The sequence below is a fragment of the Caretta caretta genome, chromosome 6 (assembly GCF_965140235.1).
Source record: "Caretta caretta isolate rCarCar2 chromosome 6, rCarCar1.hap1, whole genome shotgun sequence".
NCBI classification, from domain to species: Eukaryota; Metazoa; Chordata; order Testudines; family Cheloniidae; genus Caretta; species Caretta caretta.
The window spans coordinates 11,246,288-11,266,367 of record NC_134211.1 but is presented as its reverse complement, the minus strand read 5'-3'; the positions used below and the strand labels follow the sequence as shown (position 1 = coordinate 11,266,367).

General features: G+C 59.6%; 2 protein-coding genes across 7 annotated transcripts; one reads left to right on the top strand and one right to left on the bottom strand.

The window, feature by feature from the left end:
- Window positions 1-470: 470 nt before the first annotated feature.
- Window positions 471-3,246, bottom strand: NDUFS8 (NADH:ubiquinone oxidoreductase core subunit S8). Of its 2 annotated transcripts, none has more exons than XM_048855208.2 (7): window positions 3,100-3,246; window positions 2,564-2,621; window positions 2,366-2,428; window positions 1,977-2,066; window positions 1,543-1,715; window positions 894-1,022; window positions 471-671 (listed from the first exon to the last, which is right to left on the bottom strand). In XM_048855208.2, exons 2-7 carry the CDS (start codon window positions 2,601-2,603, stop codon window positions 540-542), a joined length of 627 nt encoding a protein of 208 aa, XP_048711165.1. In that variant the 5' UTR covers window positions 2,604-2,621; window positions 3,100-3,246; the 3' UTR covers window positions 471-539. The 2 variants fall into 2 exon arrangements, with proteins under 2 accessions (XP_048711165.1, XP_048711164.1); XM_048855207.2 differs by lacking the exon at window positions 3,100-3,246 and adding an exon at window positions 2,882-2,937.
- Window positions 3,247-10,314: 7,068 nt separating this feature from the next.
- On the top strand, window positions 10,315-18,736 carry LOC125638381 (aldehyde dehydrogenase family 3 member B1). 5 transcript variants are annotated; one of them, XM_048854048.2, is made up of 10 exons: window positions 10,315-10,400; window positions 11,265-11,427; window positions 13,301-13,411; window positions 13,665-13,785; window positions 15,300-15,385; window positions 15,745-15,826; window positions 16,220-16,606; window positions 16,812-16,978; window positions 17,291-17,390; window positions 17,711-18,736. In XM_048854048.2, the coding sequence occupies exons 1-10, from the start codon at window positions 10,348-10,350 to the stop codon at window positions 17,902-17,904; spliced, it is 1,464 nt and encodes a 487-aa protein (XP_048710005.2). In that variant the 5' UTR covers window positions 10,315-10,347; the 3' UTR covers window positions 17,905-18,736. The 5 variants fall into 5 exon arrangements, with proteins under 5 accessions (XP_048710005.2, XP_048710008.2, XP_048710007.2 ...); XM_048854051.2 differs by lacking the exon at window positions 10,315-10,400 and having other exon boundaries at window positions 11,122-11,427; window positions 16,789-16,953; window positions 17,711-17,846; XM_048854050.2 differs by lacking the exon at window positions 10,315-10,400 and having other exon boundaries at window positions 11,123-11,427; window positions 16,789-16,978; window positions 17,711-17,846.
- The last annotated feature ends 1,344 nt before the right edge of the window (window positions 18,737-20,080 follow it).

The window sequence follows — 20,080 nt, the reverse complement described above, 5'->3', positions numbered from 1 at the left end:
TTGGCTCCTTTCCCTGGAGTTGTGGGGAAGGGTGTCCTCGCCCACCAAACACTGGGCTAACTGGAGTGAATATCCTATTGCTCCCCTCAACAGCCGCTCTTCCCCCCTGAGCACTGGGTGGACAGCATTACACACCGTTCTCAAGGGCGCTGGGAATGAGCCACAGCCAGTTACAGACCCACTGTGATGCGTAGCACTGGGACAGCAGGAGGGAGGGGTCATGTGTCCCCCACATCCCAGTTCCTTAAGCAGAGTCCCCTCCCCTGCTCAGGGCCTCAGTTCCACCCACCCACCACGATGCAAACGTACAGGAATGAGAGCCCCTGAGTGAGGGGTTATTAGGTGGGAGAGAGTCTAAGAACCTGGGTTGGGTTGGGTTGGGTGCCCCCTAACCACCCACTCACTCCCCCCTGTACCCCACACCCTGAAGCCCCATTCTCCCCCAAGGCAGGCGCAGAGGAGCTGTGGCAGTGGGTGTAGGCCCTTTATTGCAGGGGTGGATCTAGGAAGCAGGCTGGGCAGTTCGGGGGGCCCAGCTGTCACCGGTACAGGTAGTCAGCCTCGATATTGGCCGCGATCTCAGCCTCCCACTTGTCCCCATTGTTGAGCAGTTTCTCCTTGTTGTACAGCAGTTCCTCATGTGTCTCAGTGGAGAACTCGAAATTGGGGCCCTGCAGAGACCAGAAGAGCAGACAGTTGCCACCAGGGCCTTGCCCCCAAGACAGACATGGACGGACAGACTCCACTCCTCCCTTGCCCAGTGCAGAGACCCACCCGGACCTCCCTCCCTACAGAGGCCCTCAGAGGCCAAGGTGTATGAGGGCAGGTCTGGGGAGAGACTGCATGCCTGGCTCCCCCAGACACCAGCCTCACGCGCAGCCGGCCACATTCACCTCCACAATGGCATCTACAGGGCAGGCCTCCTGGCAGAACCCGCAGTAAATGCACTTGGTCATGTCGATGTCATAGCGGGTGGTTCGGCGGCTGCCATCAGCGCGTGGCTCAGCCTCGATGGTGATCGCCTGGCGGGGGAGGGGAGAACACGGTCATTCCCTGCCCCAGCACCCCCGCTCCAAACACACTGGGGAAAAGCAGGTGTGCTGCCTACTTGGCTGAGGGCAACACCATGCACCACAGGGAGCTGGAGACTCTCCGCCCTGGAATGGGGCAAGTGGTGGTGGGGGGGGCACACACACTGAGCTTTTGCCAATGGGACTGGAGGAAGGGCTGGAGCCGCTGCCCGGACAGAGTCAGGACCCAGCTGTGTCGGCACCCGTGCAGCACCTCTCCCTCCTGGGGTCAATGCAGCTCTCACAGCCCCAAACACAGGACATCCAAGCTGGGCAACAGGCTCGCAGAGGGAACCAAATCAAGGCCCCCTGGGGATGAGATCCTAGGGAGGGGAGCAGAGACCGGGGGACCTCAGCACACAAGAGTGCCTTACCTGGGCTGCACCATGCCAGAGACAAGCATCAGAAAGGGCACTGGGGCTGGGAGGTGCGACCCCACATGGGCAACCCCTGGGGCGAAGGGGAGGCTCACCTGGGCAGGGCAAATGGCCTCGCAGAGCTTGCAGGCAATGCACCGCTCCTCTCCAGACGGGTAGCGCCGCAGTGCATGCTCCCCCCGGAAACGCGGGCTCAAGGGACCCTTCTCAAAGGGGTAGTTGATGGTGGCAGGCTCCCGGAAGAGGTAACTCAGGGTCATACCCAGGCCTAGAGGAAGAGCGAGGGGAGGTTAGAATCCAGCTGAGGAACAGCGAAGACACAAAGCATCACTCAGACCCTAAACCATCTCCACGTGGGGGCCCCCCCACTGCCATCTCACTGGCACAGGGAGGCATCCGTGCCTATCAGCCCCTCACAGCCCACCTCCCCCCAGTCTCAATCCCGACAACCCCCACACCAGGTCCCACCACAGCCATCCCACTCCAGGTCCTGCCATCACAGCCCACCCCAACAGAGCCCAGGGCTCACCTCGGATGAGCTCTGTCCACAAGAGGGTTTGAGCAGCCCGGTCGGTGATGGATTTCATGTCCGATTTCAGCTCCTGTACATTCACATACTCTATAGGGGAGACATAAATCATCACCCCCCTACACAGACCAACATGAAGGGGCTGGGACAGGCACCCATCCTCTGGATAGGGTGCCCCGACAGCACCTGAAAGGGACTCTATGGCAGCTTGGGGGATGGAAGAGACCTAACTTGGATCGTACATCCCTTGGAGGAAGGGACTCTGGGTGCAGTCCCCTGGGGGACAGGAAAACCAGGCTCATCCATGTCCTCCAGAATGGGCTCTGGATGCTGTGCCCCCAAGGAGAGCTCTAGGGGCAGCCTTGGGGAGGGCTGGAAGCAGTACTTACTGTAGGACTTCCTTGAGGCTGTAACACTGAGCAGCCGGGTGAGACTCAGGCAGGGTGGTGTCCCTGGGGAACCAAGGAGAAAGGTTAGAGAATGCTTCCAGCCCCAGCGCCATGGGGCAGCAGAGGGAAAGAAGGCTCAGCCCACAGCCCTACAGCGTGGGGGAGCTGGTGGGTCTCCCCTGCTGCTGCAGGCCTTACCTGTGCAGGAAGCTCGGCCTATCATCCGCAGCGCCGCCATGCTGAGCCCAGGGCAATCCTGCAGCACAGGGAGGAGAAGGCAGTGTCAGCTCACACACTCAGCGTTGCACCTACCCAATACAGGCCAGCCCTGCCCACCAGCCCCTGAACCCTGCAGACGGGACTAGGGGATGGCAGTACAGGGCACTTTCCCACAGGGGTCCTGCAGCTCCCCCCTCCCGGGATGGGACCCAGGCGTCCGGGGGCCGTAGTGCAGGGCACTTTCCCACACTCCCCTGCTCCGGGACAGGGACCCAGGCATCCTGGACGGCGCCTCACGGGGCTGAGTGACCTAGGACCCATCCTGGCGGCATCTGGGTCTGGCAGACAGCGGCGAGCTGAAGGAACCCAGGCGTCCTGCCCCGCTCAGCTGCCGTGCGCATGCGCAGCCGCCTGTGCCCCTGAAGGTCCCAGTGACCCGAGCGAGACCGGGAGGACCGACCCCGGGGGGAGGCTGCCGGGCATGGGCCGGGGCGGGGCCAGGGGGTGACACTCACCCCTGTGGGGACAGCACCGGGCACCCCTACTCCGCTCGGCTCTGAGTCTGCTGCGAGCGGCCCAAGCCTAGGCCGGCAAGCGCTGGGGCCAATCAGCGTCCAGCTCGTGTCTCATTGGCTACGGGGCCGGACGGGAGGCGGGGCACGAGTTCTGATTCCGCCGTGCGGATATGACGAAGAATCTCTGCGGTTAAATGATTGGCGTAGGGATGGGATTTAGGGCGGGATCACTAGTGACGACCTCGGTTGATTGGTGATTGTGAAAGGTATGGGGCGGGGTCATCTCTGGACGGCCAGTCCAATTGGTGGAGGGGAGGGAGGCGTGGCCAAGTCCAGAACGGCCAGGTGGATTGGCGGAGCGGTATGGGGGAGGATTTACACACATAACGGATCCGCGGATTGGTGGAGAGCTGCTGGAGGGACATAGGGTCCTCCCTATGACGCAGTGGGGTGGGGCGGGGCTTTTAGCGCACGCGTGGACGCAACGTGGGGTTTGAGGCGGCCTGGAGCTGGTGGGATGGGTGGTGTTAATTCAGAGTCGTAGGGTCCTGTGTGGACGGGCCTACCCGGTCTCACTTTGGTTTAGCAGCGTCTCGGGCGGATGAATCTGTGGGGCCTGTCTTTTTGCTGATCCAGTTTAATTGTGCGTCTGCAGTTAATCCGGATTAATCTTTCGGTGCAGACAAGGCTTGCATCCCCTGTGCCTTGCTTCCCCACCTGCAGCACTGGGGTGGGATCCACAGGGCTGTACTGCACTGGAGACTGTCAGAGTAACAGCCGTGTTAGTCTGTATTCGCAAAAAGAAGAGGAGTGCTTGTGGCACCTTAGAGACTAACCAATTTATTTGAGCATGAGCTTTCATGAGCTACAGCTCACTTCATCGGATGCATACCGTGGAAAGTGTAGAAGATATTCTTATACACACAAAGCATGAAAAAATACCTCCCCCCACCCCACTCTCCTGCTGGTAATAGCTTATCTAAAGTGATCACTCTCCTTACAATGTGTATGATAATCAAGTTAGGCCATTTCCAGCACAAATCCAGGTTTTCGCTCCCCCCCCCCCCAAACCCTCTCCTGTTGGTAATAGCTTATATAAAGTGACCACTCTGTGGGGTGGTTGGACAACAGGGGCCCAGGCAGTGCTGCAAGCAAGAGGCACCATGGAAAGAGGGGGAGACACCATCCTGGGGGGAAGGGGGATTTTTGCTGAGGGTGGGAGAACCCCTTGGACCCCCAGTGGCAACAGCGGCTGCCCTGTGTGATTGGTATAATCAGCCTGCAGCCAGAGGGACCTTTCCTTTTGGATGTGGGACTCACCGTGACAATGAGTGTATTGGGGATCATGCCCTTGTCCAGGCCAGTGAGTCCGTTAGAGCCATGTTTGCTTCCTGTTGCTTTAGCAACGTGAATAGAGCTTGCGCACGCGTCCCCCTTTGGGTGCTTGGCTTTCTGGGAGCCATTTGCAGCCCTCTGAAGTGTGACTTCCAGAGGGGCTGTTCCTGGGAGTGTCCATGCCAACCCCCGGGCTTTAGTGGGAGATGAAGGTTCTCAACACCCCTTGAATAAGGCCTGGCCTTGCCTGAATTTGCGGACTTTTTGAGGCACTAACACAATGAGCCCTTGGCTCAGTGAGCACCTACACAGTCTAGCTCTTGTGGAACAATCAGTGCTCCCATGGCTGTCCCCCAATGCACTGGGATCATTTCTTTGTGGGCGCCTGCAAACTGCCGTACATCGCAGCTGTGCAGCAGTTCATGGGAGAGGTGCCCCAGGCGATGCTTTGCTGCGTGTGGCTGGGAGGAATAAAAGCCAGGGAAGCAGGGCTGCTAATGCAGGCCCCCTGGGCATGACAGCAATGGCCAGGGTTTCTAACACGTTAATTGTGGCCCAGATTGGTGTGCTGCACGCTGGGCATGGCAGGTGAGTCAAGCGCCCGGAGTGGAGGGTGTGTGGGCTCTGTGCTGTGGCTAGAGGACATGCTCAGCACAGCGTGAGCAGCTAGTGCCACACCCCACAGTCAGTCGGCAGGGTTCAGACGGCACAGTTTTCCCTCTGTGCCAGCCTCGCCTCTGACACTGTGGCCGAAAGCCATAAGGCAGCGCTTACCTGGCCCCCTCCTGGCTAGACATGAGCTGCTGGCCTGGGTGAGACTTGCACTAGAGGAGAGAGGCTGAGCAAGTGTGTGAATATTCAGGGCTGCAGTGGGGTCACAACCTGGCCCTGCTGCACTGGGGGTGAGAGGATAAACACACAAAGGAGTGTGAAGTGTCCAGAAACTGAAGTGACTGGATAAGGACCTGAGATAGGAAGTGCAGCTGTTTACCCCAGTGCAAATCTCCTCTGACTTGAGTTGGGTCCCTAAGGACCGGCCCTGGGACAGGGGACATGCCCAGGACAGGGAGGGGAGCTGGTGGCCACATGGCTGTGTATCCCAAATGATCTCCAGCCTGCCCCAGGAGGAGCCAGATGGGAAGATCAGGGCCAGTTTCCCTAAGGCTCCTGCCTTCTCTTTGGCCCTCATGTGCCCTGTTGCTGCTCACACCCCTTTGGGAGCCCTCTGGGAGGGAGTAGCACCCCCTCAACCTTGGGGAAGCTTTTGGGTGAAGGAGCTCATCCCTTCCCAGGGGCCTGTGCAGTCCAGGAGCCATCCCTTGTTTCCAGGGGATAGCAGGGTACCCTGTCCTTGGCAGGCAGCGGCTACAGTCCCTAAGGGGTGCTAGAGACACTAGGAGGGATGTGCTGGGATAGCTATCCTGATAGGAATATCATGACAACACCACTGTAGCCAGGTGGGCAACCCCCAGGGGAAATTCTGTTTGCCAGTTCCATGAGCAAAATAAACTATAGTGGCAAAAGGATTTGGATGGTTTTGCTGGTCTAGCTGGGTGTGCGCCAGGGCTCCAGCTGGTATAGAAATGTGAAGAAATGACCCCCATAACCCACATTGCTAGGCCAGTGTACATTTCTAGGGTCACTCTGGCCTCAAAAGAGCTTTGGCCAGCTCCAGGTGTCTGGGAACGTGGGCAGGTAGGTGGCTGCGTGATGCCCCACATGGGGGTGCTGCTAGCCTGGTGATTACCAGGACACAGGCACTCACTGCTAGTGGGAATGGCCCATGCTCCCAGGCTGGGCACCCACCTCTCCATGCCTGGACCTCTCCAGGAAGGGGCTGTTTGCTGTGTGCCCCACACTAAACCCCCTGCTGCAGCTCTCTGCCCCCCTCTGCTGGCTGCACTGGGTCACAGGGTTAGGGCTCTGCTCCTGTGCCTTCCAACCACGGGCACTGGCACTGGGCATTGGTGCTTCCTGAACCTCCTGGAGGCTCTGTGCCACCCCCAAACGCTGCTTCCCTTTAAATGAGGCTCTGCTGACCCCTGTCAGTGGCCTCCTTCCCAACCCATTGCAGGGCTCCCGAGCCTGGATAACCCCCTACTCCTGATCAATGCTGGAGTGACTGACTGAGGCACTGCAGAACCCAGGCATCCTGAGGCCAGTCCCACACAGCTGTAGTCAATGCTCCCCTACTGGTTGGCAAACATGGGAGGAGCTGCGGGGTGGGGCGCAGGGGGTGCCACATGGGGTGGGCTGAGAGCCCATCCAATTTAACTGCTTGCTGGGTCGAGGGGGCACTCAATTGGGAGGAGCTGTGAGGACAGAGCAACGGTCAGGGGCTAGAACATGAGCAGGAGGGAACCTGCTCCAATGCAGCTGACACCCGGGGGGTCATCACACGGCCGTGGGAACACACATACACACACACCCTGGGGGGGCAGGTAACAAGAGCTGTGGTAATGTGGGATAGGACAGCAATCTGGGACAGCCAGTGCCAGGGGGCAGCATGCCACAGGGCAGGGGATTCCCTAGCTGGCTGGGGAGCAGTCATGATGGCAGAGAGCATGCGGCTGGAGGCAGCTGTGGGATGGAGCTGCCCAGGACAGAGCTGTACCGGCTCTGCCATGTTATCCTCGGGCAGGCGGGCAGGGCAGTGATGCTTACCATGCCTGCTGGCCAGTGTGGATGCCAGGCTCCCGCTAGGGGCAGCATAGGCGGTGGGTGAGTCCTGCTCTGGGCCCAGGAGAGGAACTGGATGGGGCCTCTCCCATCCCCGTGGATTCCAGCTCAGGGGACCTTGCCCCAGGCTGAACCCTGTAGACTTTGGTACCTCTACACAAATAAAACTAACCCTTGAACCAGCATCAGGCTCATCACGGCAGGGTGATGCATCAGGAATGCCAAGCAGCTGGGCACCGTCAGCACAGCAGTTGTGCAAACCCCTGGCAGGGAGCAGGCTGGGTGCTGTGCAGAGAAGAGGTAACGCCAGCGAGGCTGGGGGTTCCTGTGCCCCTCTTACTCAGGAGCCTGGTGGGTCAGCACTGCGTGAGTGTGGAGGAAGGTAACCCCGTTGGGGCATTGTCAACTGTGGAGATCCTTGAGGAGAGAACCCACAGAGAGACATGGGGGCATCAGTGCATGGAGGGCAGCAGGGCAAGGGGACTGCCCGGCCCACGCACACCTTGGCACTGACCAACTGCCCCTGCTAATGCAGGCCCAGAACAGACTTTGCCTCTGTGCTAGGACACTTGGGCAGGCCCTGGCATCCCGTCCCTGTGCCCAGCAGCTCTGGAGAGTGGGTGCCTTGGTCCCTGTTCTCTGGGGTTTCCTGTTGAGGCCAGCCGGGGTGGGACACTGGGGCACTGTCATTTATCCAAGGGCCCAGTCCTTCCCCTGCAACACTCAAGTGAGGCCCCTGGGCCCAGCCCACCCTTGGGGGTGTCCAAGTCAGGGTAGCAGAGGCCCTCTGCTGAGAAAGACTTCGAATGGACAGAGAACCTGGAGCAGAGCAACCCTGTGGGATCTCTCAAGTCCTGGCCACCCCAGGCCCCCTCAGTGCCGTCCCCTGGGCACCCCAGGCCCCCTCAGTGCCCCTCCACCCCATCCCCTGACGAGTCCAGCCCTGCTCAGTGCCCCCTGCAGCCAGCCCGTCCCTGCTCAGTACCCCCCCACCCTCCTCTGGTCAGTCCAGCCCCCTCAGTGCCCCCCAATTCTCTGTCCAGCCTGGACCCTCAGTGCCCCTACCTTGGCAAGCCCAGCCCCCTCAGTGCCTCCGCATCTGCTGGCCAGCCAGGCCCCCTCAGTGCCCTCCTCCCCATCCTCTGACCAGCCCGGCCTTGCTCAGTGCCCTCCCATCCCCTGGCCGGCCCAGCCCCGCTCAGTGGCCCCCAGCAAGCCTGGTCCTGCTCAGTGCCCCCCAGCACCACCCTGCTCAGCTGACTCAGGCTCGTGGGGCTGTACAATTGGGGTGTAGCCATTTGGGCTGGGGTATGGGGGTGGGGATGGTCCTGGAGCCCAGGCTCCATCCCCAGCCTGGGTATCTGCCCTGCTATTTTTAACTCCATAGCCTGAGCCCTGTGAGCCTGAGTCAGCTGTGGGTGTTTTATTGCAGTACAGACATGGTGTTGGGACAGCACCTCTGCTCTGAATGAACGGGACCGAACTCCTAGGCCCAATCCAGCAGGCTGGAGAAAATGAAAGGTTTACAGGATGCATTAACCCTTCACCCCCTCAGCCCCAGCAGGGTGCCCCCCCAAACACACCATGCCAGGTGTAACATTTGTGGGGTATTTCCTCTTCCCTTTACAGCTGAAAACACTGTCCCCCCTTTGGCCCCAGCGGTTCATTCAGGCCTTGCCAGGCTGTTTCTATTAGAAGCAGAAATGGAGGCTACGCATCAGGGCTGTTCTTTGGTGCAATCCTGTTTCTGCCCAAAGAACGCAGGCAGAGTCTGGTCCCCTGCGCCCAGCAGAGACAAACAGGAGGCAAGTCCCTGCTCAGAAATCCAAGTCTGCCGCTCCAGTGAGCTCCCTGCCCAAAGGCAGCCCAGTCTCTGCTTCCTCTAGGGCCCCACTCTCTGCTGCATCTCTTGCAGCCTGGCTGCTCTCTTTGCTCACACACACACAACCAATCCATTCTTCTTCTTGCTCCCCAACATTTGCAATCAATCCAATGGAAACCCCTTGGCTTGTGATTAGCTTTGCTGTGAGCCTCATTGCCTTCCTATTGTTTCCAGCTTATCACCCCACAAAGGGTTCAATGCAGTGAGGTTCATTGCCTTGGACAGTGATTTCCTGCTGTTTCCAGCTACCACTACACAAAGGGACATTTAATTGCTCTATTCCCTTGGCCTGAATGACAGGTGCTTAGCACAGCCATTGACTTTAACCAGTTCTATGACTTTCTATAGATCAAAGACACGTTTGTTGAAAGCCACTAACACCTTCCAGGGTAACAACATGGACACAAACAGAGACACCCCAGGGAAGGCGCCCACGGGTAGCGACACAGGCAACGACACAGGCAAGACGGACTCCAAAGCTGCTGGGTGAGGGGCCGAGTGCCGAGAGACACCAAGCTCTGTGGGTCACCTCAGCTGTAGGGTGCAGAGCCCAGTGGGTGGGCTAGCAGGTTTAAGCTAGCACCACCACCACACAAAGGGGGCCCAGGCCAAGCCCTGCTGACTGAAGCAGGGTTAGGGCCTAGGAGGGCAGTGGCAGCGCTGGGCTCTTGCGCTAAGTCACCAGTCCCTGCCCCTCCGAGCATCTTACTGGGGAGAGCACCCAATAGCAGAGTCTCCTCCCAACCAAACCAACACCCAGCACAGGCCAGGCAGGCCCATCCTCACACTGACAGCAGGGAGCCACGGGCCACAGGCCAGTAGGGTCACACCTGTGTGGGACACTGATGGGAGGATAAATCCGTGCTCTGAACAACTGCAGGACAGAGCTGGGATAGAACCCAGGAGTCCTGGCTCTCAGCTGCCCCCAGCCTCTAACCACTAGACCCCACTGCCCTCCCCAAGCCAGGAAAGGACACCAGAGCCCTAGCCCCCAGTCCCTGCCACCAGTCTAACCACTAGACCCCACTCCCCAAGTGAGGCTACAACCCAGGAGTCCTGGCTCCCAGCCCCCCGCTCTAACCCAGCAGACCTGCCTGTCCCCTGCTCTTACCCCCACTCCCCTCCCAGAGCAGGGAAAGAACCCAGGAGTCCTGCCTCCCAGCCCCCGCCGGCGCTGACGGCTCTAGGTCTCTGCCCTGCCCTGGGAGGCGGGGGGTGGAGCCGTGGCCGCGTCACCCGGCAGGAAATCACAGCGCGTGAAGGGCCACAAGATCCCACCCCTGGTTCAGCCCCGCCCCAGCCCAGCCAATCACCTTCCTCCGCCGGAGGGCCGGTGCCCAATCGTCATCAGCATGGCGGGAAGGGGGCGGGGCTGTGCCAATCCCAATCCCAACAGCCGCGATAGGTACGTGGTACGGGGGGGATCCGGAACCGGGGGGCTGTTGCAGGGGCGAGGTGAACAGGTGCTGGGGGCGGGGTGAACAGGTGCTGGGGGCGGGGCCTGCTGCGGGGGCAGGGTGATCAGGCGGTGAGGCCGGGGCTTGCTTCATGGGGCGGTAGGGGGCAGAAGAGGGTTGTGGGATTGTGTCCAAATCGGGGCTGCCCCCACATCCCTGATTTCACTGAAATTCCTAACCTTTGGGCCCCTCTGGGGCTGGACCACTCCACTCCCCATCTGCACTCCCTCCAAGGGGGCAGGACCCCCCCCCCACTGCCTGTGCCCCCCCCGACAGGGGTCAGGGTTGGGGACTGTGGGGATGGGCATGGTCAGAGGCTCAGAGGCCGTGGGGATGGGCAGGGACTGCAGGGGGAGCGGGGCTAGGGGCTCAGAGGTTGTGGGGATGGACAGGGGATGCAGAGGGAGGGGGTTAGGGGCTCAGAGGCTGTGGGGATGGGCAGGGGCAGCAGGGGGAGCGGGGCTAGGGGCTCAGAGGCTGTGGGGATGGACAGGGGATGCAGAGGGAGGGGGTTAGGGGCTCAGAGGCTGTGGGGATGGGCAGGGGCAGCAGGGGGAGAGGGGTTAGGGGATCAGAGGCCTTGGGGATGGACAAGGAGTGCAGGGGGTGGGGATTAGCGGATCAGAGTATGGGGATATGTAGCGGGTGCAGAGGGAGGGGAGTTAGAGGCTCAGATGCCATGGGAATGGGCAGGGGGAAGGATCAGTGGCCGTGAAGGTGGGTGGGGGTCAGCGGCTGTGTGGATGAGAGTTGGGGATGGGGGGGGACTCTGGGTCCTCCCCGGACAGGCTGACCTACCCCCTCCCAACCAGCATGAACCCCTATGTGGGTTTGGTGAGCAGCCTGCGCGCTGCGTGGCTCACGGGGAAGACGCGCACCGCTGAGCACCGGGTCTCCCAGCTGGAGGCGCTGGGCCGCTTCCTGGATGACAAGAAGCAGCCTATCCTGGATGCCATGGCCTCGGACATGCGCAAGGTGAGCCGGGCGGGGCTAAGCCCAGAGCCCAGCACAGGGCAAGTGGGGGGCAGGTCTCCCTGTAGGGAAGGGTTGGAGGGGGAATGGGGGTCTCCCTGGGGATCCCCACAGCACAGAGAGCAGGAGGCGCACTGGGGTCTCATCTGCCCAGGATTCTGGCCCACCCTGCTCCCCGCAGGAGCCGAGGGCTCTGGGTTGTGCATTACGCGAGGTGACTGCAGCATGTGGTTCCCTCTTTCCTCCCTTGGGGGCGGGACTGTCTGTGTGCAGGTGGGGGTGTTTTGGTAGGGTCTAGTTAAATGTCCTTGCTGCTCTGGGTTCTGTCAGTGAAGGCCACTGGGAGCAGCACCTGGCCCTTGGAGGGGAAGGCTGGGATGAACCGTAGTTCCCAGGACAGTTCATTCCCTGGGCTGTGACCAGCCCCGGAGGAGGCTCTGTCTCCTGCACAGACAGCTTTGCCTGGTGGCAGAGAGTCCCCCTGGCCCAAGGAGTGGAGCTGTCAACGCCGGTCCTCCTCCCTGGGCTTTAGGCTCTGTTAGATACGCCGGGCCCAGGCCATGGAGCGCTGAGACGCGCCCGACCCAGCCCTGGTCTCTCTTGTCCATGGGGCGCCAGTGCAGGGCGAGATTATGGGGTGAGGGCTCCTGGCAGCCTGTGGCACTGAGGAGACGTGCTGTGGTGACCTGCATCCACTGGCATTTCCTGCGGGCGGGACGGCCCTGTGCCCAGGCCTGTCGCGTTGCTTGGGGCCAGCTGGGAGGTGACAAAGGTGAGGAGATCCGAGGCCAGAGATCGCCCACCGTGATGGGTCTGATCTCTCGGCCGTCCAGAGCTGGCATGCACCTAGGTGGCTGTGTGAGAGTCTGGTGTTGGTGAGGAGTCCAAGTGCCTCTGGCCCGGGGACCGCACAGACCCATGGAGGGACTGTTTGCCAGGGGAGATGGCACTGCATCTGCCCCCACCCCAGTGAGCTTCCCCCAGCTGGTCCCACCCCTGCCCCACGCCGCCCCCAGGGTCTGTAGTGGTGGATAGGCAGAGCTTTGTGTCCCAGGCCTTGGTGGTGTCATGGATTCACAGGGTCTGGTCTATGTCCCAGTCTTATACAGTTGCTCGGAGGAGCCCTTCTGTGCACCAGGCCCCCAAGAGGTCCCATTCCTCCTCCAGGGCCGGTCACGCAGCCTCACTGCCTCCGGAGCCTCTGGGCTCCAGCCCTCCTGCTTTACCCTGAGAGCTCTGCCCAGCATGTCCCACTGAGCCAGACTCCTGCTCAGAGCCTTTTCCCCCTCGGGGATCAATGCCTGTCTGTCAGGATCTGCGGCCATGCCAGACAGCCCTTTCCAAACCAGGTAGCCTGTGTCACCTGGAATCCAGGGTCGGCAAGGCAGCAAAGCATAAACGGGGAGTGGAGTGTAGGGCAGAGCTCACACTGGTGGAAGCCAGAGAGCCAGCCCCTCGCCCTGTAGCCCCTGTGCCATGCCCTGATCCTCTGAGCTCCAGCTGCACTCGCTCTCCCCTCATCTGTGCTTCTGTTTCCCAGTAGCAGCCGCAAGCCCAGTCTGTTAACACTGTCCTCCCTAGCTCTAGACCTGCTGTCACCCTCAGGAGCCCAGTCTGCATTGGCCTCCCTGCCAGTCAGGGTTAAGGGCCCACTGGCTGGGCATCCGTAATCTCCTCCGGGGCCTCCGTTCCCAGGGGCAGGCTCCATTCAGTTCACCGGAGCAATTCTGCTCTCCAGCCAGCTGGCTATGGGATTCAGGCACCTCCAGTGCCTGGCAGTAGGATGCACTGAGGCACGCAGCATCCAGCTCGAAGTAGTGGCAGAATGGGCATGACCAGGATGGGGGATGAAGCTACCGCTGTTCTGTACCCCCAGCCCCCCTTTGAGGTGGAGCTCTCTGAGATTATCCTGGTCAAGAATGAGGTCAACTACGCACTCAACAACCTGTCCACCTGGATGAAGGACGAGGGCGTGGACAAGAACCTGGTAAGGAGGAGACGCATCCTCTGGGCTGAGTGGGGAGAGAGAGGGGACGTGCCCCTCCCGCAAGTGAAATGGGGGGAGAAACACACCCCCAGGCCTAGGCCTGTGGCAGCCGGGAACAAGCACCCAAGGCTGAACCGGGACCTGCCCCCACGGCTGAGCCAGGGCTCCTGTCCCCACGGCCCAGTTCACTCCCCCGCCCCTCAGGACCTGGGACCTGCTCCCCTAGATCCTGATGCCACGGCTTTGCCTTCAGGTGACTCAGCTGGACACGGCCTTCATCCGGAAGGAGCCCTATGGGGTGGTGCTGATCATCGGGCCCTGGAACTACCCCTTGCAGCTCATTCTGGTGCCCCTGGTCGGGGCCATCGCTGCTGGTGAGTCAGGGAGTAGGGACACTTTCCCCCTCCACATGGTCCCTACCCCCCCAGCCTGAAACCTGCTCCAGGCAGAGCTTCCACCCCCAGCATGGTCCCTACTGTGATGGGTTCTCCCCGGGGTGCCACCTGGAACTGGAATATCACTGAGTCCCCTGACCCACCAGCCTGGGCTCCCTCTCACACTGTGCTGCTGTGACAAACCACAAAGCCCTCCAGCCTGCATTTTCACCAGCATTCACACAGGTAGGGACACACCCAGCTGCAATTACACGCAGATTCTCTAACCACCAGCTTCCCAGCCTGGGACTGCAGAGCAGTACTGTCCTGCCCTGGTCAAATCTCGCCAGTATATGGGTTTAATACCAGGTCCGCCTCACCCTCAATATGAAGAGAGCAATGCATACTTGTGGTAACCAAGTAGAGATTTTCCCCAAGCGCTCCAGTCAAAGTTCATGGGTTTAGATTAAAACAAAAACAAGTTTATTAACTACAAAAGATATATTTTAAGTGATTATAAGTGATGGCAAACAGATCAAAGCAGATTACCTAGTAAATAAAAAACACAAACTAAGCTTAATATACTAAATAGATTGGATATGAATTAGCAGATTCTCACCCTGAGAAATGATGCAAGCAGGCTGTAGATACTTAAGGGGCAAGCTGCACTTGCTTTACAGCGTGGAATCCCCAGGTCTTTCATACACAGGCTAGAAATCCCTTTAGCCTGGGTCCAGCACTTCTCCCGGTTCAGTCTTTGTTCCTGGTGTTTCCAGGAGTCTTCTTGTGTGGGGAGTAAAGAACCCCAGATGATGTCACTCCCTGCCTTATATAGCTTTAGCATATGGCGGGAAGTCTTTGTTTCCACAGTTGCTTCCCAGACCAGTTTGTGGGGAAAATACTGACATCCCAAGATGGAGTAGCCTGGTCACATGTCCTTGTAGAGTAATAGTAGCCATTACCTACAGGCTGTTTGTAGCGTTCTCAGGAAGGCTCACCAGGTGGGGGATAAGCTTCTCCTAAGGCCTGTTGTTTTTCCTAATGGCCCATTGCCCTGAATAGGCTCTTCGCAGCCATCTATCTACACTAAAAGCATCTTGTCTAGTGGGCATTATCCAGGTGTAACTACATTTGAGTATAGATACAGTGTCAGTATTTATAACTTCAGATACAAAAATGATACATGCATACAACTAGGATAATGATATTCAGCAAATCATAACCTTCCCAATGACACCTTACATGACCCGTCTTGCATAAAGTGCATCATAATTATGCCATAATCATATCATAATAATATCACTGTGAAGAATATGGGGTGAAGTATCACACCCACATCCTCTGGGCCAGAGCTCTTAACCCACAACCTGCCCCAGCCGCAAATGAGGCTCCTGGTGTGTTCCCTAGGGACACCTCCCTGCAGTGGCCCCTGGTGCCGGGTCGGGGTGCTGAGGCGAGGCCCTTGGGAGGGGAGGTGTCTGTGCTGCTCAGTGACGTCCCGCCTGCCCCACCAGGAAACTGTGTCATCATCAAACCCTCCGAGATCAGCAGCAGCACTGAGAAGCTCGTGGCTGAGATGCTGCCCAGCTACCTGGACAAGGTAAGGAGCTGCCCCCTCCCCTGGCTCCACATCCATCTCCTGTTCCCCAGATGCTGAGCCACTTCTGCACACCTAGCACCATGCCCAGCCCCCTGCCCCATGCCAAGCTGGCCCCCATGCCCCAGCCTCCCACACCCAGCTATCCTCTGTGCTCCCCAATACCTCGACCACTGCATCCCCGCACCCACTGAGCTGCTCCCCAGTGCCCCCTTCCCCCCCAATGCCCCGTCAGTGCCGGTAGTCAGAGTGATGGGGACAGGGAGCAGAGAGGGGAACAGTACAGCAATGGGCAGGAGTGGGGCAGAGTAAAGGGGGCAAGATGAAGATGACCCCACACACCCTCCCCTCTCCGATTGCAGGACTGCTTTGCTGTGGTGACTGGGGGCCCCGCAGAGACCACCCAGCTGCTGGAGAACAAGTTTGACTACATCTTCTTCACTGGTATGTCCCGAGTGACTCAGTCCTCCCCATGGTTCCCTGCCCTTCCACACCAGAGGGCACCGTCCAGCCCCCCCACACACATGTCCTCTGCCTACCCTCTCCCAGGGAGCTCCCCCCAGAGCCCATTGCCAGGACACACACTTGGGGCCCGGCCAGTGGCTCTGGGCCCCTCGGGGTTCTCCTGACTGGGCCAAGAGAAGGCTCTCCAGGGCTGGGATCCCAGCTGAGTGACTCTCTGAGCCCTGAGGCCCCTGAAGACTGGGCCTGGGAGTGACTGGAGCTCCCAGCCAGATGCAGGATCCTTCCCCCTCCTGGGCGAGGCCGAGGCTGCCTGCATCCTCGGGTGGAAGAGTGGCAGGTCTGTGCCCTGACGCGTCTCCCCAACCCCCACAGGCAACCCCCAAGTGGGCAAGATCGTGATGGCAGCTGCGGCCACGCACCTGACGCCGCTGACGCTGGAGCTGGGGGGCAAGAACCCCTGCTACGTGGCTGACGAGAGCGACATGCAGAATGTGGCCAACCGGCTGGTCTGGGGGCGCTGCTTCAACGCGGGGCAGACCTGCGTTGCGCCCGACTACGTGCTGTGCAGTGCGGAGACGCAGGAGAAGCTGCTGCCCGCCCTGCGCCACGCCATCACCCAGTTCTTCGGCCCCGACCCCCGGGAGTCGCCCGACTTCGCCCGCATCATCAGTGACAAGCAGTTCCAGCGCATCCGGGCCCTGCTGGGCAGCGGGCGCGTGGCCATCGGGGGGCAGACGGACGAGAAGGAGCGCTACGTCGGTGAGGGCCCTGGCCAGGGTGCGGGGCTCTGGGGGACCCATGGCCAGGGAGCTGGGTTCTGGCCTGCGGATCCAGGGGAGCCCTGATGGTGGAGAAATGAGCGCTGGGAGCTCTGGTGGCAGGGCAGGGCTGGATGAGGGCAGACCGATGGCGGATGAGGGCTGCCATGTGCCCCTTTGCAGTGAGTGATGCCCCCTTCCCACAGCCCCCACGGTGCTGGTGGACGTGCAGCCGTCAGAGCCTGCCATGCAGGAGGAGATCTTCGGGCCTGTCCTGCCCATCGTCACCGTGCCCAACGTGGACGAAGCCATCGCCTTCATCAACAGCCGGGAGCGGCCGCTGGTCGTGTACGTCTTTGCCGCCAACAGCAAGGTGCGGGGCAGGGATCTAGGGCTAGTTCTGGCTGAGGACTCATGTCTGGGCCCACAGCTCCATGCTGGAACTGGCCTTTCATCCATTCGCTGCTGGGGCAGTACGACCCCACCACCTTGGGGGCCACTCTCCACAGGAGGATGGCTCTGCTTGGCTCCCCGCACTCCGCCCGGGCCTGGTCACTCCTCCCAGAGGGAAGCAGCTGTGTGGGAGGGGCTCCGGGCCATCTGATGTGGCATCACTGGGGTAGCTGCGGGTGGGTATCCGTCACAAATGAGGGCTTCCTCACTTCCCATCTTTGCTTCCCCCTAGCTGGTGCGCCGGGTGCTGGAGCGGACGAGCAGCGGAGGTTTTGGTGCCAATGACTCCGTGATGCAAATGACGCTAATCTCGCTGCCCTTTGGTGGGATTGGTACGTCTGGGCCCCCAGCCTGCCCCTGTTCCCTGCCCTCCAGCCTGGGGCTGGGCCCCATGACTGAACCGCGCTCTATGGGCAGGGATCGTATGCTGGGGGTGGGTGGGGCTGGGCCCCATGACTGAGCCGTGCTGTGTGGGCAGAGCTCAGTGGGCTGGGCTCGTACCGTGGGGCGGGCGGGTGGGGGTGGGCAGGGATCGTACCGTTGGGGGTGTGTGTGTGTGTGTGTGTGTGTGTGTGGGCAGGGATCATACCGTGGGGGTGGATGCGTCTGGGCCCTGGCCTGTGCCCGTATCCAAGCTCTGCTCTGTTTCTAGGGAACAGTGGGCTGGGCTCGTACCACGGCAAGTTCAGCTTTGACACCTTCTCTCACCACCGCGCCTGCCTCCTGCGCAGCATGGGCCTGGAGACCATGAACTCCCTGCGCTACCCACCCTACAGCGAGCGCAAAAGGGGGCTGGTCCTCTCCACCTTCAGGATCAAGCATACGGGCACCTGCACCCTGCTGTGATGGGTGGCCCAGCCCAGCCACCCAGCACCACACGACTCCTGTGTTGCCTGACTGCAATGCCGGGGAGGAGCAGCTGGCTTGAGCTCCCAAGCTGACCTAGGAAATCTGACCCCCACCTTCCATGGGTTAAAGACACTCTCCAGCCTTCCTCTTTCCCCTACTGACGAGGGAAGAAAATGATCTGGAATGTTTAAGGCTCAATGTCCTAACACAGCATTTTTCAAACGGGGGTCCGTGAGGATACCCCAGGGGGTCCGTGAGGATACCCCAGGGGGTCCACCGGCCCTGCTGATCAACTCTTCCCTGTTCCTCCCTCAACTCCTCTCCCTCCCTCCCAGTGCCTACAGCACAGCGGGGAACAGCTTGTGACGAAGTGGGACTGTTCTTAATGTTTCCTCTGAATAGTGTGGGGGTGCCTCAGTTTCCTCTATGCAGTTCTTAAGTATCTAGGTGGTGGGGTAAGGGTGTATGATCATTGCAGAGCCCTAGAGGGCAGGTGTGTGCAGGGGTCTGGACACAGAGAATGGCCGACACCCTGTTTCCTGGCAACTGATGGCCTGGCCCTTGCCCCCTGCAAGGTGAGAGCTAAAGGGTTGGAGAACAAAGGAATCAGGTGACCTCCTGGCCTGGGAAAGGAACAAAGCCCAGAGGAGGGGGGGCTGGAGGGAGTTTCAGTTTGGGGCTTGGTGGGACATGGAGTGAAGTGCAGAAGTGGTTGTCTGGCTCACTGCCCCCCAAAATGGACCCAGCTGAGGGGTCCTGTTCTCTGCACCTACAAGCTCTGTTTTAGACCATGTTCCGGTCGTCTGATAAACCTCTGTTTTACTGGCTAGCTGAGAGTCATGTCTGACTGCGAAGTTGGGGTGCAGGACCCTCTGACTTCTCCAGGAGGCTGCCTGGGCGGACTCGCTGTGGGAAGCGCACGGAGGGGCAGAGGATGCTAAATGCTCCGAGGTCGGACCCAGGAAGGTGGAAGCTGTGTGAGCTTTGTGTCCTGCAGACAGGCTGCTCACAGAAAGGAGACTTCCCCAGAGTCCTGATTGGCTTCATGGGGAGTAGTTCCAGAGCATTGCCGTGACACAGCTGTTTAGTGGGGTGCAGGAAATGCTGGGAGGGAGCAGGGAGGAGTGGGGATGGGGATGGGGTGCACTTGGGGGAGGGGGTGGAAAGAGGCAGGGAAGATGAGGGGCAGGGGTGGGAAGAGGTGGGGCCTTGGGGGAAGGGGTGTAGTGGGGGGTGGAGGCTAGGGCTGAGCAGGGGACTTGGGAGTCTGCAAAAAAATTTAAATCTAAATGCGGGTCCTCAGGTTGCTAATGTTTGAGACCTGCTGTCCTAACAGATAAAGCACAGGGTATTAGTTGGTGTCTGCTACAACCACCAAATCACACTAGGGCTAGCCCTCCTGCCCCGCCTCTTTTGGCTGAGGCTGCAGCCCCGCTATGGCCTAGCCGGGCTGGAGGGGGAACCAGAGAACTCCGTCCCTCCCCCTGTGGCCCCGGCTGCACAAGGTTTGAGGAGGCTTAGCCTCTATTACGCACTGCCCATGCACTAGGGAGTAGGGTGACCAGATCCTTACACATCTTAATGTGTTGGGAAAACACTGCGTGTTCATGGGGGACTTTAATTTGAGTGCCATATGCTGGAGGTGTCCTGCTATCAGCACTGAAACACACTTGAATTGCAAAACGTTATAGATGACAAGTTCCTCACTCAGAAAGCATTGCTGCCAACATGGGGGAAATTCTTTATAAGCTCTTGTCCTGACAGATAAAGAGGAACTGATAACAGAACTGAAAATGAATGGGGCTTAGATGTAAGTGATCATGACTTGATCACATCTGTGATGTGCAAACAGAATAAAATCTGGACCAGTAATATATCATACCTGCTGCTTTAAAAGGATCTCTCAGGCTGGATTGTGTAAGACTCATTTCTGTTCAAGAGCAGGTAACAAGGATCTCTCACAGACACCTTCCTCTTACCCTGGAAGGACAAACAGATGTATGTTTATCCTATGGTGCTGCTCAAAAATCAAGAAGGATCATGCTTGCATGATCCCTTATAGCACTGGCTTGGCCTCAGTTCTCTACTCTGCTGACCCTGTCCGCCAGACCTCCCTTGACACTGCCTCCAGAACTAGAATCATAGAATCATAGAATATAAGGGTTGGAAGGGA